Here is a 13,761-nt window from a genome sequence, read left to right on the forward strand (position 1 = left end):
ATTGAGATGAACGATTGGTCTGGATTGTTTGTTGATGTTTGTGTAGTAAAATGTTATTTGACTATTGTATAATGGTATAATGGTATTGTGTTGCTGTTTTGAACTCCTAATGTTGATATTTTGTGCTGAAACTGTTGATATTTTAGCACACGGTTTTGTGCTGAAACTGTTGATATTTTAGCACACGGTTTTGTGCTGAAAACTGTTTTCGTGCGTGCCTTCCTTTTATTACATTTGTTGTAACTATATACTTGCTGTGAACTTTAATATCACTCTGCTGTGATTATTTATAAGTGCAGTATTCACTTGCAAACACCATTGTATTTGTATATTACCATTGCTCCTATTGATTTGGAGGGTTTATTTTATATGCTTCTGCAACACATTGTATTTGTATATTCACTGTGATAATTAATGCTTTTGTTTTTTTTTTATGTAGCTTGCACTTTGGTTATGTTCCATGCCTAAAGTATTCTCATTCAGACTTGTTATTGATGTTGCAACTGCAACCGTGACCTTGATGACTATGAAAGAGCCAAACGTCATTTACATTTTGTTTTTAATCATTTCAATTTGTTTGAACTTTGATGATGGACTATTGTATTGTATTAATGCATATGCAGACCACCCTGACTATTATTATAGTCACTACTAGTACATTTATATATTGGGACAATATTCAGTCAACTAAATTTGAAATGAAAAAAATTAAAATCTGATTTTGGACTACAAAATAAACATATCAGGAAAATGATGGCGGGTCAGCCCGCCAGCTCACCAGCCTGCGGACCGTGCCCCAGAAACACAACCCGTTTTGCCTTGTTGGGCCAGCCCAGCCCGACCCATTTAAAGCGAGCCAAAAACAGGCCGGGCCAAAACGGGTCGGGCTGACCCGTTTTGCTATCCCTAGTCATTTGTTCCAAAACCATGTTACTGCTTTCACCTTTACTGAGGACAACCCTAAGATGGAATCTAGAGAACACCATGACTTTCTTTTCATGCTTTTTAAGAACCTTCTCCATTGGTTGGTTTATACCATAAGGTTGTGTTGTTAAATGCTCAGCAAAAAAAAAAACAAGAGCATAATCATGAGCTGGGCCAAAATATTACACATAAAAGTTGTGTGACAAAAAATTCATAATAAAAATTATTTTAATTATTATTTTAGACACTAATTATAACTTTTAAAATCATATTAATTATTAATAATTTTTTATTTATAAATTAATATCTAAATTTGTTATTATATAAATTATTTTTTGTCATTAAAATTAATCATTTATCAATAATATTTTTGTAATGTAATGACAAAAATTAAAAGGGATCACAAAAATATAATTCACACTTAAATAAATTATTCTATTAATTTGATTATTTGTTTCACTATTGTTAACAATGAAATTGTATATTTGTTTTCATCAACAAACACATAGATATTTGAGGAAAAAGTGACGTTATTATTTTAAAAACCTTTTTCTTTTCCATATGTTAAATTTTATATATGATTCTATGGTTAAGTTTTTGTTTTAAATTTGATCGTAGAATTGCATTATTAAAGCATAATAAAATGTTATATATATATATATATATATATGGCTTATAGAAAATGAAGGGTTACAAAAGAAAAAAGAAAAAGAGTGTAACAAATCCATAAATAGACAAGTTCATTTTTAGAGGGCATACATACATAAATAGATGTATAAAGCATAGTTATACTTCTTCTTGTTAAAGTTTTTCAAAAGAAGTTAATATTTACAAACAACAGTACCGAAATATATATCAAACAAAACATAACATTATATATGTTTTCACTTATTTATATATATATATATATATATATATATATATATATATATATATATATATATGGATGATATAATTGTCATTGGACACAACACCAAACTTTTAGAGTCCTCCAACAAGCAAACTCAATATTGTGTTTTCTCTTAAGAATCTTGATCACTTACACTACTTCTTAGGTATACAAGTTCAAAGAGACACAAGTGGTATGTACTTGATACAATCAAAGTACATAGGGGACATTATGAGGAAATTCAATATGGAGAATGCTTCACCTTGTCCAACACTTATGGTAACCGACAAACAATTTATAGTTGAAGAGAGAAATTACAAGATCCAACCATTTTCAGATAAGCTATTGAAGAATTGCAATACTTAACAAACACAAGACTTGACATAGGATTCATAGTAAATAAGCTTATCCCATTCATGAGCTCTCCCACTATAAATCATTGACAAGGTATCAAAAGAATACTTAGGTATCTTCAAGGTACATTCACCATTGTTTACACATTAAACCATCCATTGACTTGAATTAGGTTCTCAGATGCAAGTTAGGCCACAAGTGTGAATGATAGAAAATTCATGGTTGGTTAATGTGTCTTTCTTGGTGAAACACTTTTGTCTCTTAGTCCTTTATTTGCTCCTTGATAAGTTGAAATTCTCTCTACTAAGAAAATCAACATTATGGTGAGATAACTTAAGTGCCAAAGCTTTAGCTTGAAATCCAATTATGCATGCTCGACCAAAACACATTGAGATTGATATGCATTACATCATAGATCAAGTGTTGCAAAACAAAAATTGTTGTAGCCTATGTTCCATCAGTTGATCAAGATCAAGTTTCTAACTATCTCACTCAAACATTAATTAACTAATACACGATTCAACCAACTAAGAGATAAACAAACTTGGAGTGGCTCTCTAACCCATAACTTTGAAGGGGGAATTATAAATAAGATATATTGATTTGTGCATATTTATGCATCCAATATCACCTTTTAATATTGTTAGTTATTTTAATTAATGTAATAATCAATTAATGATTATAAACGTTACTTGTTTACCTTACTTATTTGTAGGGTCTTAATGCTAACCATAATCAAAGAATCATGTATAACATGTGCTATATATTCACTAGTGCAGTAAGAGCTTTTGGCCCCGGTTATTTTCGCAATTCTATCCTGGTTCTAGAACCGAGGCATATTAGGGTGAGGCAAAAAAGTCACTGCTTTTGGCCTCAGGTCCCAACCGAGGCAGAAACTCTCCATTCTGCCTCGGTTCTACACACAACCGAAACCATATGTCCCTACAACAACCAACGTCGCAACTTTCCCATGCACTTGCCATAGCCTCGCCGGAGAAGAAGAACAATCCACCACTACCAGATCTGCCTGAAAGGAAACACTCCAATCATGACGCAACCTGCACAATCCAATCACAACGCAACCTACACCAAAATGTGACCCACGCAACCACTTTGTTCATGCACCTGCATTGCAGAAAACCCAAAACAAACCATGGCAGCAACCTCCATTAGAACTCAACCACAAAAATGTAAAACACTATTAACACTTCACACAAGAAAAAGAAGCAAAACAATGGAGACGTGACAATGAAAAAAAATCAATGGCAACGCAAATGAAATCCATAACACGAAAACACATTTTTCAAACTCACTGGTAGTGATGATGGGCAACGCGAGGTGGCTACGGTGGCAAGAGGGCGCTACGACAGGGGAGGGCACCAGATGGTGGCAGTGACGACAGCAGAACGGTGACACAATGAGGAGTTGGGAGTGGCAGAAGTGTAGTAGAGAAATTTGGAGAAGAGAAGAGAAACGCGAGCCTGAATCTGCAATTCACGAATTTGTTCCCTAAATAAGCTATATGGCATCGGTTCTATTAATAATCGGTGCCAAAAAGAGCTTTTGCCTCAGGTTAATTAATAACTGAGGCCAATAGTGAAGCTAACAGGGGCAAATTTGAAATATTGCACAACTTTTTGGCTTCAGGTCTCGAAAACTGAAGCAGAAAGGGTTATAGGCTTCGGATCTCAAGAAACCGAGGCAGAAAACTCGTTACTGTTTCGGGTATTTGGGCAACCGAGGTATATAAGTTCAAAAAAATTTCAAAAATGCCAATGCCTCCTTATATACTTCGATTTCACTATAACCAAGGCATATATAAGGCAATTTCGTATGTGAAATTTGCACTAGTGATTGTACATCATTCTCTTATCTTCAATACAATTTTTTCTCTTTTATGGCTTGAAAATCATTACATTGTTTTAAAGGGTTCAAGTTTTGGAATTTGTTTTTTCAATTTAGGTCATATATATACTTTTATATTGCATTACTCACTCTTTTATTACTTATATCTTGTGTTTTTTTAATTTTAAAGTAATATATGTACGTATTTATTGAATTTGATGAAGAAAAAAAAAGAGTTTGAACAAACATTTGACTAGAAGGAAAATGATTATTTGACAACATCTATGTGGCTCCTACGTGTCTATAGTTTTGTTTATTTTTATTTTTTAAAAGCTTTTTCCACATTGGTTGCGAAAGAGACAAATCCCTTAAACGAACTCTTTCCCTTACTTTTGCTTTTAAAACTTCTTTGGCTGCTCTCGCTATCCCTTAAACTAGTGTTCGCTCTCGCAGTGCCGATGGTTCTTCTCCACAATCATCCACTGCAATTTTTTGGCTTTGTCACTCTCTCCTTTGATTTTGTTCCATATTTAGGATTTAGTGGGTGATTTTCTAGACCGCGCTATCGTGGACAAGTGTGAAGTTTCGTCCACATTGCTTTTGTTCCGGTGTTGGAGTTGTTTGACATTGTAGGTAAAGTTTCCTTTTTGCTTTACAATTTTATTTTCGAGCTCCTGTCATATTATTTGGATTTAGTGTTTTTTTCAAAGTCCCTATTTATTCGGTCCTCATGTTTTTCTGGTCCTCATGTTTTCATGTGCTTTGTGTTGTTGGATGTATCACGTGTTATAGTTTTAAGATTTATGTTGTATATATTTTGAATTCTAATTTGGGAAAAGTAATAATTATCTCACCCTCGTAAGGTTTCATTTCTTCCTCAACATCACCATCTAGGAAAAAATTATTATTTTTCCCAAATTTGAATCCAAGACACAAGTACAAAATAAATCTTAAAAATTTAATATGGCATACATTTAACAACACAAAGCAAACAAGGGACCAAAAAAGAGGGGCTTCTAAAAAAACCCTAAACCTAAATAAATATGAGTACTTTGAAAATAAAATTGTACATGAAGAAGGAAGCTTTACCTACAATGTCAAAAAGCTTCAACGCCGAAAATAGAGCTGTGAAAATGGGTTGGAACCCGCGAGCCAACCCGGCTCACCACGGGTTCGGGTCGGGTTGGGTTGAAATTTTTTCACAAATTTTAATATAGATTGATTTTTGACCCGGCTCATTTAGAACCCGGTTCATCCGGGTTGGCTCACCAACCCGCAGATAAAAGAGTCACACAAATGTTTTTATTTTTTGGTTAAAATACTCCGTTGATCCTCGTTTTTGTAGCAAAATCTCAATTTGGTCCTCGTATTTTTATTGGTCTCAATTAGGTCCTCATTTTTGTAAATTAGTATCAATTAGGTCCTTTCCGTTAGTAGAGAACTAACACCGTTAAGTAGGTACCACGTGTCAGCTTCTCATTTTTTTGAATTTTTTTTATTTTTTTTTAAATTTTTTTAAATTTTTTTTAAAAATATTTATGCCACATGTCACTTCTGTAATGTGCCACGTGTCAATCTAATATGGTGACACGTGTCAAATTAATGTATGAATCTCAATTTGGTCCTCATATTTGTTAATTTGATTTGATTTCAGTCCCAAATTTTTTTAAAATAATTTTAATTTCATATGCTCCAAATTTAGAACAAATTTAATTTTTTATAAATGTAATGATGATACTTTTATTACAAGTGATATTTCTATTACATATTTTTAACAACATTTAATTTATTTAAATTTATATTTTACATTAAACTTTATTTAAATTTTATTTTAAAATTATAAATATATAAATTAATAAATTTATATTCGAAATATTTGTATAATATTCAATATCAACAATATTTTAGAGTTGGCTTAAAAATAACAATTTTATAAATTCAAATTTAAAATTTTAAAATAATTTTATAAAAAATTAAAATAAATATATTTAAAATTTTAATATTAAATATAATTAATATTATTAATATATTTAATAAAAATATCAATTTTAATAAAAATAATCATAACATTATATAAAAGTAAAATTTGGTCTAAATTTGGATTGCCCGAAATTGAAATTTTTTTAAAAAAGTTGGGACTCAAATCAAATCAATTTAACAAATATGAGGACCAAATTGAGATTCATACATTAATTTGACACGTGTCACCATATTAGATTGACACATGGCACATCACAGAAGTGACACGTGGCATAAATATTTTTTAAAAAAAAATTAAAAAAATTTTTAAAAAAAATTAAAAAAAATTAAAAAAAAAATTAAAAAATTCAAAAAAACGAGGAGTTGACACGTGATACCTACCTAACTGTGTTAGTTCTCTACGACCTAATTGATACTAATTTACAAAAATGAGGACCTAATTGAGACTAATAAAAATAACGAGGACCAAATTGAGATTCTGCAATAAAAACGAGGACCAACGGATTATTTTAACCTTATTTTTTTTTATTAAGTTAGGTTTTACATTTGGGTCATGTTAGGTTGTTTTTTTATCCAACACATAAATAATTTGTATTTTTTTATTTTGGTTTGTATTTGGATTGTATTAAAGTTTATTTAGATTTTAATTACAATTACAATTTAGTTTTGACTGAAAAAAAATAAAAAAATAATTTTTTTTAATTAAGTAAACTCGTGAGTCAACCCGTTTAACCTGCCAACCCGCGGTGGGTTGAGCCGAGTTCGAATTTTTTTGGCTCACTCAAAAGTGAGCTGGGTTAAGTTGGCTCACTAAATCATCAACACGTGGTGGGTCGAACCAGGAGGGGTCCGATTATCCGTTTTGACAGCTGTAGCCGAAAGCAATGAAGATGAAACCACAAATTCGTCCACCATAGTGCGGTTCAGAAAGTTGCAGTGGACGACTGAAGAAGAACCACCGGAAGTGCGACAAAGAACACCAGTTCAGGGGATGATGAGACAGCGAGAGCACTCAGAGAAGTTTTGAAAACAAAAGTAAAGAAGAGAAGTCGGGTGAGGAATTTGTTCCTTTCGCAGGCAACGTAGAAAACTTTTTAAACTATAAAAATAAATAAAATGATAAAACGACGTAAGATGTACGTCGTAAACATCGTCAACTTTGTTAAAAAAAATTGTCAACAAATCATTAAAGTTCGCTAGAATCAAGAAAATAATTTAACACTAACATATATCCTGAAAATGACCGGATAGTACAAAGATAACAAACCCTCTGTACAAACTAATTTATTTCTCTTTTGTAAGATGAACATTAATAAACAACTTGTGGAAATGCCTCCATCTCATAGAGTGCAATGGGTTCAATTATCAAGGATCGTATGCGACTCTTGGCAGTGCTATCAGGGGCTCCATGTCCATCTCCATACTGATATGTGCATTGAGAAATTCTTCCAAGGTTCATAGCTGTCTCTACGAAAGCTTTTGGGAATGGAGACTCTGACACTCTATCTTTGTTCATCTTCTTCCACGTTTCATTTAGCAAACTATGGATGTGCTTGTAAGCACCCTCTTCGCTAGAACCATTTTCTCGCATATAACATACAATGGAATTTGCTGCTTCACCTCTCTCTAACTCTGCCTGCAAAATTACAACAAAAGACCAATTACTTTTATGTTTTAGTCGACGTTATTTAATGATGTAAAACTTTGAGTCATAGGACATTTGATACTTGTAACTATGCTTGTGGTTCTATTTTTTAAAGATTAGAACAGTTATGTATGGAATCCAAATTACCTTTGATGTACCCAAATCATTACAAAGTCGAAAAATAATGGATGATTTCTGTAACAAGGAGTGGTAATTGTGCAAGGATTCAAGCGCTTCTTTTGTGATGTTGTGGTTTAGTAAGAAATAAGCATGGGTGAGTATAACTATCCCGGAGACTGAGACCCATGCATTGCTGAGATAATCATCGAATCTTGGCAAGTGTCTGTCGCGACTCCATTTGGCTTCTTGTAGGAATGCTTTCAACATATCAGACCACTGTGATATTCAATTCAAAAACAAAACTAATCTCAATATTGCACTAATATGTGTATATAATGTAAGAAATAATTGTTATAATTTATTAATTAACGCACTGCTTTGGTGAGGTAGGGTAGGATATCTTGTCCGTGTTCTTTAAGTGCATCATAGGCAAATTCGTTGACAGTGTTGTACAGTGCCAAAAAACATATCTTCATGTAATCAGGGAGAACTTGAACTGCTTTAACATCCCAACTGAAGCAATAAAAAACATTTTTTACTTAGTACAATGATTAATAATTTTAGTAGTTTATACGCCAATGATCAAAGTTGTTTATGTAAGTTACCTTTCCACCGCTGCAGTGAAAAGTTCTAATTCATCTAAGGTGCCATAGACATCATAAACGTCATCGATTGTAGTTATTAAGGAAGTAACTTTCGTTAACCCTTTGCGAAGGTCACTGAACTGAGGCTCGAAGTCCATTCCAACCGTCCAAAAAAAGCATTCCATTAGTCTGTCTCGGCTGAAACTTAACTTTGAGGCCAGTCCCATTCCCCTCCACCACCTTCATCACAATGCAATAAACAAAAATAAGATATCTCCAAAGATGTAATCGAAAGGGAACATCATAAAACAGTAATCTTGTATTTCTTTTAAGAAACTAATTGTTAACAAAAAATATTATTTACTTTTTTTTCTTTTTTATTAAAATTAAGTTGTGATAAAGTTTAATATTTCTTTCTCCCCACTTTTGTACACACGTCGCTTTCCTCAAGATAATAACTGAATCTTTCATTTAATAACTTCCCCCACCAATTTCAAGTTTGTCCTTATTTTCTTTCTCACATAATTAAAACATAGTGAAAGTATATATATATATATATATATATATATATATATATATATATATATATATATATATATATATATTAATTGATTAAACAATTTAAGTGGAGAATAACATAATCATGGCTTTTTTGAAGACATGTATAGTTTTTCAAAGGCACAATAATATGATTAATCATTTCACATTCATGATGGGTAGTTGAGCAGAATTTGTTTGTGCGGTAGATTTTTATTTTCAAGATAATCAAAATCACTGTGGTCTAATTGCCGCCAGACATTCTTTTAGTTAATGGAAAAAGAGTTGTTGATTTTCCAACTCAAACTGACCTTGACATTTGTTGGAGATCATTTTGCAGTGTTGACTGCACAACATTGAAATCAAGTTTTGCTGCTTCAAGCAGCAATCGATTTGAGTCTGTTCTTTTAGCATAAGATTCAATATACCACCTTGCTTCCAGCCTTTGGATTCTGTGATGGAGTGGAAGCTCCAATGCATGATTCACTTCTTCCAAAACCATGTTACTGCTTTCACCTTTGTTGAGGGCATCCCTAAGATGGAAGCTAGAGAAGACCATGGCCTCATCCAAAATCTTCTCTCCTTCGTACCCAAAAAACGATGCCTCGTACAGACTCAGCATTCCCTTCACATCACTCACAAGGCTTGTCTTGAAATTACCATTCTCCTCCTTAAACCTCTCAAATATATCTGCATGTTATACAACAAATCAAGCCAATTTAGATTAGATACCAATTTCTTACTAAGTAATGATAGAGATCAAATTAGATTGTTATTCGATAGAAACTATTTTATATATAAATAATTTTTCATTTATGAATTAGTATTTAAATTAATCATTATACAATACTAAAAACATAAAAAATACTTATAAATTTTGTTATAAAAAATAATTTGTAAAATATTACTATTAATTTTTTATAAAATTTTATATAAAATACTTTTCACAAAAATATAGAAAATATTTATAAATTTTATATTTTTATAAAAAATAATTATCTATGAAGAAATTTTTTTTAAATAAAACTCTTAAAAACATAAAAAAGGATTACAAATTTTTTAATAAATTTGTAAGAAAATTTTCATAAAATATAAAAAATTTTAAAAATAATAATGATTACTTATTTTTTGTTTCTAATTATTATTTAATAATTTTTTGTAATGTTTATTAGAATCCATTTTAAAACTCTAGAGTTTAGTACTTAAAAGACGTATCAAATAATTAAGAATGAAAAATGTATTTAAATACTCTTAACCTCAACTCGAAATCCAAAAAATTTCATATATGTATTGAAATAAATATTACAAACATGGGATACAATGAACCCACTATAATTATTTTATATTATCATATTCTATTTGGATTAAACTTATAAACATATTCAAAATAGTGTTAAAAAATTAAAATATAATTTTTTATTAATATATATATATATATATATATATATATATATATATATATATATATATATATATATTAGTAAAACTTATTTGTTTATCTATTAATCATAGTTGTTCCTGATTAGAGGGACACTGAGGCGGTTATTTAAATGCCTAAAACTTATTTGTTTATATATTAATCATAGTTGTTTCTGATTAGAGAGGCACTGAGGCTGTTAATTAAAAGCCTGTTATTGGTTACCATCATCGACTGGTGAAGCCATTAACTGGTGGTCCCCAACTCCACTGACCATGTTCTTATAATGGTGTGCATGAACAGCTCATTACCTTGTCTTTGGTTTCGCTTTTTTTTGTTTAATACGATGATAATATTTGTTAAAGTAAGATGATTAAGTTTTATTATTTTATCAACCCACTTTTGTTCACTCTTCTTTTTTCCTAAAAGATAACATTTGAAAGTTTCATTTAATTACTTCCTCGCCACTTTCTTTTTTTCCTTTTCTATTCTTTCTCAAACAATTAAAACATAGTGAGATTATATATAGATGTAGTCTTCGTTTTTTATTAGGAATCAATGCAAAACATTAATAATGCTTATTTTTTAGCTTTAATGGTAGTTTTACAAACTAAATAATATTACAAATAGTTGTTTAGAAAAAAAAAATAAAGCTTAAAATGAAAAAAATAAAAAATGTTATAGCCTTAGTTATACCTGCTGTGATATCATAGCCATATTCTCTGAGAAGCCTGAAGCACAGAGCAGTTTCATGCAAACTTCTGTTAACGATTGCGGCATTAAATCTTGCAGAAGAGTGAAACCAAAGAAGGACTTCTGAAATCTCCTTGTCATAATGGTAACTCAGGCCCAAGCGTTTCACATCGTTAATGAGTTCAAGTTTGTGCCATATATCTGAACTTTCATCCTTTATCATTCTCCTCACTTCCTCCTGCAGTACTTTGACCCTGTCCTCATATCTTGTATCCTAAAAACATTATACAAAGAACAAATCACGTATACGCGTGTGAGTAAGAAAAAGTTTAGGATTTGGAGAGTATGTATAATAATTATAATGGTTGAGTGAATTACAGCGTAGGCATGCTTCAAGGACTGCAGAAAGTCGTAAGTCCAGAGATTGGGTTGGTAGTTTGCAGATTTTCTTTCTGAAACGTTAACGTTTGTGGTGGTTGCGTTGTAACGAGGGAAGATTATCCTACATTGGAGAAGTTTAGGAGAAATTGGTTTGAGAGGTTTGGGAAAAGTGAGATATGAAATAGAACAGGAATTGTGCAAGGTGCGGTTGATAAGAGCCATATTGTTGAAGGCTTGCGTATGTCTGCAACTGGGTTTTGCAGTTGGGGTGGTCTCATATATTTGTATATATATATACACAAGCACTACAATGAACAGTTTATTCACGTTTTATATGTGTGGTATTGTTTTACAGCATGCTAAAGTTCTTAAATTGCAATATGAGGTGGCCAATCTGGGGTTTCGTAGGATATTTTATAATAACTAACATGTGTAAATGAAGGATAAATTGAGAAACATGGGATGCACCCAACGCCAAAAGTGATATCCAGAAAGTTTGGTATGGAACGTTTTCAAAGAAGAGATTTTTTTAGTATTATGGAACGTTTTCAGAGAAGAGATTTTTTAGTATTTTGGAACGTTAAAAACTAGCATGTTTTTGTGATTCACTTTTCTTTATTTAAAAATAAGTAGTAAGTTACACCTATATCAGAAATAACATCAATTTACAATATATAATTAGGTATAATTTTTACCTTGTAAACTGATTTTGTGAAGCTAAATTAGATTTAGAGTCCAGTTCTAATAAAATAATATTTGTTTTTAAATATGGTTTCGGTGGAATGAACTGCAGAAGCATTTTATAAATAAAGGTTACAATCTAGCTTTTCCCATATTTAAAACAATTATTTTATTTATCTATATACATGTAAATTCAATCTATCTATTATCATGTATAAATATAACTTGTTCTTTATTTTTCATTTGTTGTAAAATGTTGTCTCCTTTCATATTTTTTTTTAATTCATTTACTAACAAAAAAGAAAATATAATTATTAATATGTAAAAACGAGTTCTTTAAACACCCTTATTATAATTAAGTTTAATTACTTCGATGGTAACCATGGTAGAAATGTGTCAATCTAGTACCCTTTTTAAGGGTGTCAATTGCATCCCAACTTTTGAATAAGTGCTTCAATTAGGTTCTTTCAAACGGAGTTGACTAACGCTGTTAACAACATGTCATGTGTCGGTATGTGCTTTTTTTAATTTTTTTAATTGTTTTTTAATTTTTTAAATTTTTTAAATTTTTTAAATTTTTTTACTTTTTTTTATTTTTTTTTATTTTTTTGAAAAAAATAAAAATGCCACGTGTCATGTCCCTTGTGTGACACGTGGCATTGTAGTGCCACATGGCATTACAATGTCACGTGTCAGTGTCACTATCAGATGTCATTGTGTTGATTTCGATTTAGTTCCCATATATGTCTTTCTGTTTCAATTTAGTACCTGATTATGTATATCTGATTTAATTTTGTCCCAATTTTTTTTAATAATTAAAATATTTTTGTAATCCATTTTTTATAAGATTAAAAATAATTAAGTATAAATATTTTTACAAAATTAAGTACTAATAGTTATATTGTTTCTCTCAATTTCAAACCAAATTTATTATTTGTATAAATGTTATACTAATATTTTTTATTAAAAACGACTTTTTAACATATTACTTAATTAATTATTTTTTTATTAAGTACTCATGTTTTGTGTAAGACCCTAGAAAATGACATTTTAAAAGTGATAGTGGTTTAAAAATAGTGAGACTCGATTATTTTAATATTAAAAGGTTTTATTATAAATAGAATCGTTATAAACGAGTTTCATTATTTTAAAACACACAATCTTTTTAGAAACCACTTTTCCAGAGTTCTATGACTTCTCTCTAGAGGTTCTGTCTCTCTAGTCGTTTGATTGAAGAACCGAGAACGTAGGATTGATCCTCTCGGCGAGCTCTTCAAATTGGACCGACCAGTTTCTCCGTTCACGTAAGTTGAGTTTTCGCTCTCTTTTTAGTATTTTTATGTGTTTTGTTGCATGCGAGCTCTTTTTCGCTTGCATGCGACGTTTTAATCATGAGTATAAGTCTTTGCTGATCAGTGATCATAATGGTAGGTCCTGATCGTTCTTATGATGTTTCTATGTGTAGATAGAGCATTCTGTGGAGTTAGATGTGTTTTGGTGTTCTTTGAGCGGTTTGGGTCTGCAGAGTCGCTTTGTCGGGTAAGGGAAGCTGATAATTGAATTTAATTAGGGATACAATGAATGTAATTTTGTGTAATTAGAATTGATTGTTTGAAGTGTGATGGAATGTGAATTGTTTGATGTTTGGTATAAGTGAAACTGTGATTGCATTGTGTGAATTGAGGTTGAATTGGAAAATGAACACTTGAAT

The 13,761-nt window shown here is 30.9% G+C and overlaps 1 protein-coding gene across 1 annotated transcript; it reads right to left on the bottom strand.

The window, feature by feature from the left end:
• Window positions 1-7,184: 7,184 nt before the first annotated feature.
• On the bottom strand, window positions 7,185-11,644 carry LOC114168157 (tricyclene synthase EBOS, chloroplastic-like). Its single transcript, XM_028052892.1, has 7 exons — window positions 11,367-11,644; window positions 10,992-11,262; window positions 9,190-9,568; window positions 8,363-8,581; window positions 8,132-8,270; window positions 7,785-8,033; window positions 7,185-7,628 (listed from the first exon to the last, which is right to left on the bottom strand). The coding sequence occupies exons 1-7, from the start codon at window positions 11,589-11,591 to the stop codon at window positions 7,302-7,304; spliced, it is 1,809 nt and encodes a 602-aa protein (XP_027908693.1). The 5' UTR covers window positions 11,592-11,644; the 3' UTR covers window positions 7,185-7,301.
• Between the last annotated feature and the right edge of the window lie 2,117 nt (window positions 11,645-13,761).

Source organism: Vigna unguiculata, chromosome 11, assembly GCF_004118075.2.
Source record: "Vigna unguiculata cultivar IT97K-499-35 chromosome 11, ASM411807v1, whole genome shotgun sequence".
NCBI classification, from domain to species: domain Eukaryota; kingdom Viridiplantae; phylum Streptophyta; class Magnoliopsida; order Fabales; family Fabaceae; genus Vigna; species Vigna unguiculata.

What these genes read in the sequence shown, in the direction of transcription:
- LOC114168157 (XM_028052892.1), bottom strand. Translation starts at nt 11,591, where the DNA reads ATGGCTCTTATCAACCGCACCTTGCACAATTCCTGTTCTATTTCATAT. An exon ending in CCTTGAAGCATGCCTACGCT is followed by an intron (nt 11,263 to 11,366) that starts GTAATTCACTCA and finishes TAATGTTTTTAG; the next exon opens with GATACAAGATATGAGGACAG. An exon ending in TACCCTACCTCACCAAAGCA is followed by an intron (nt 8,034 to 8,131) that starts GTGCGTTAATTA and finishes TGAATATCACAG; the next exon opens with TGGTCTGATATGTTGAAAGC.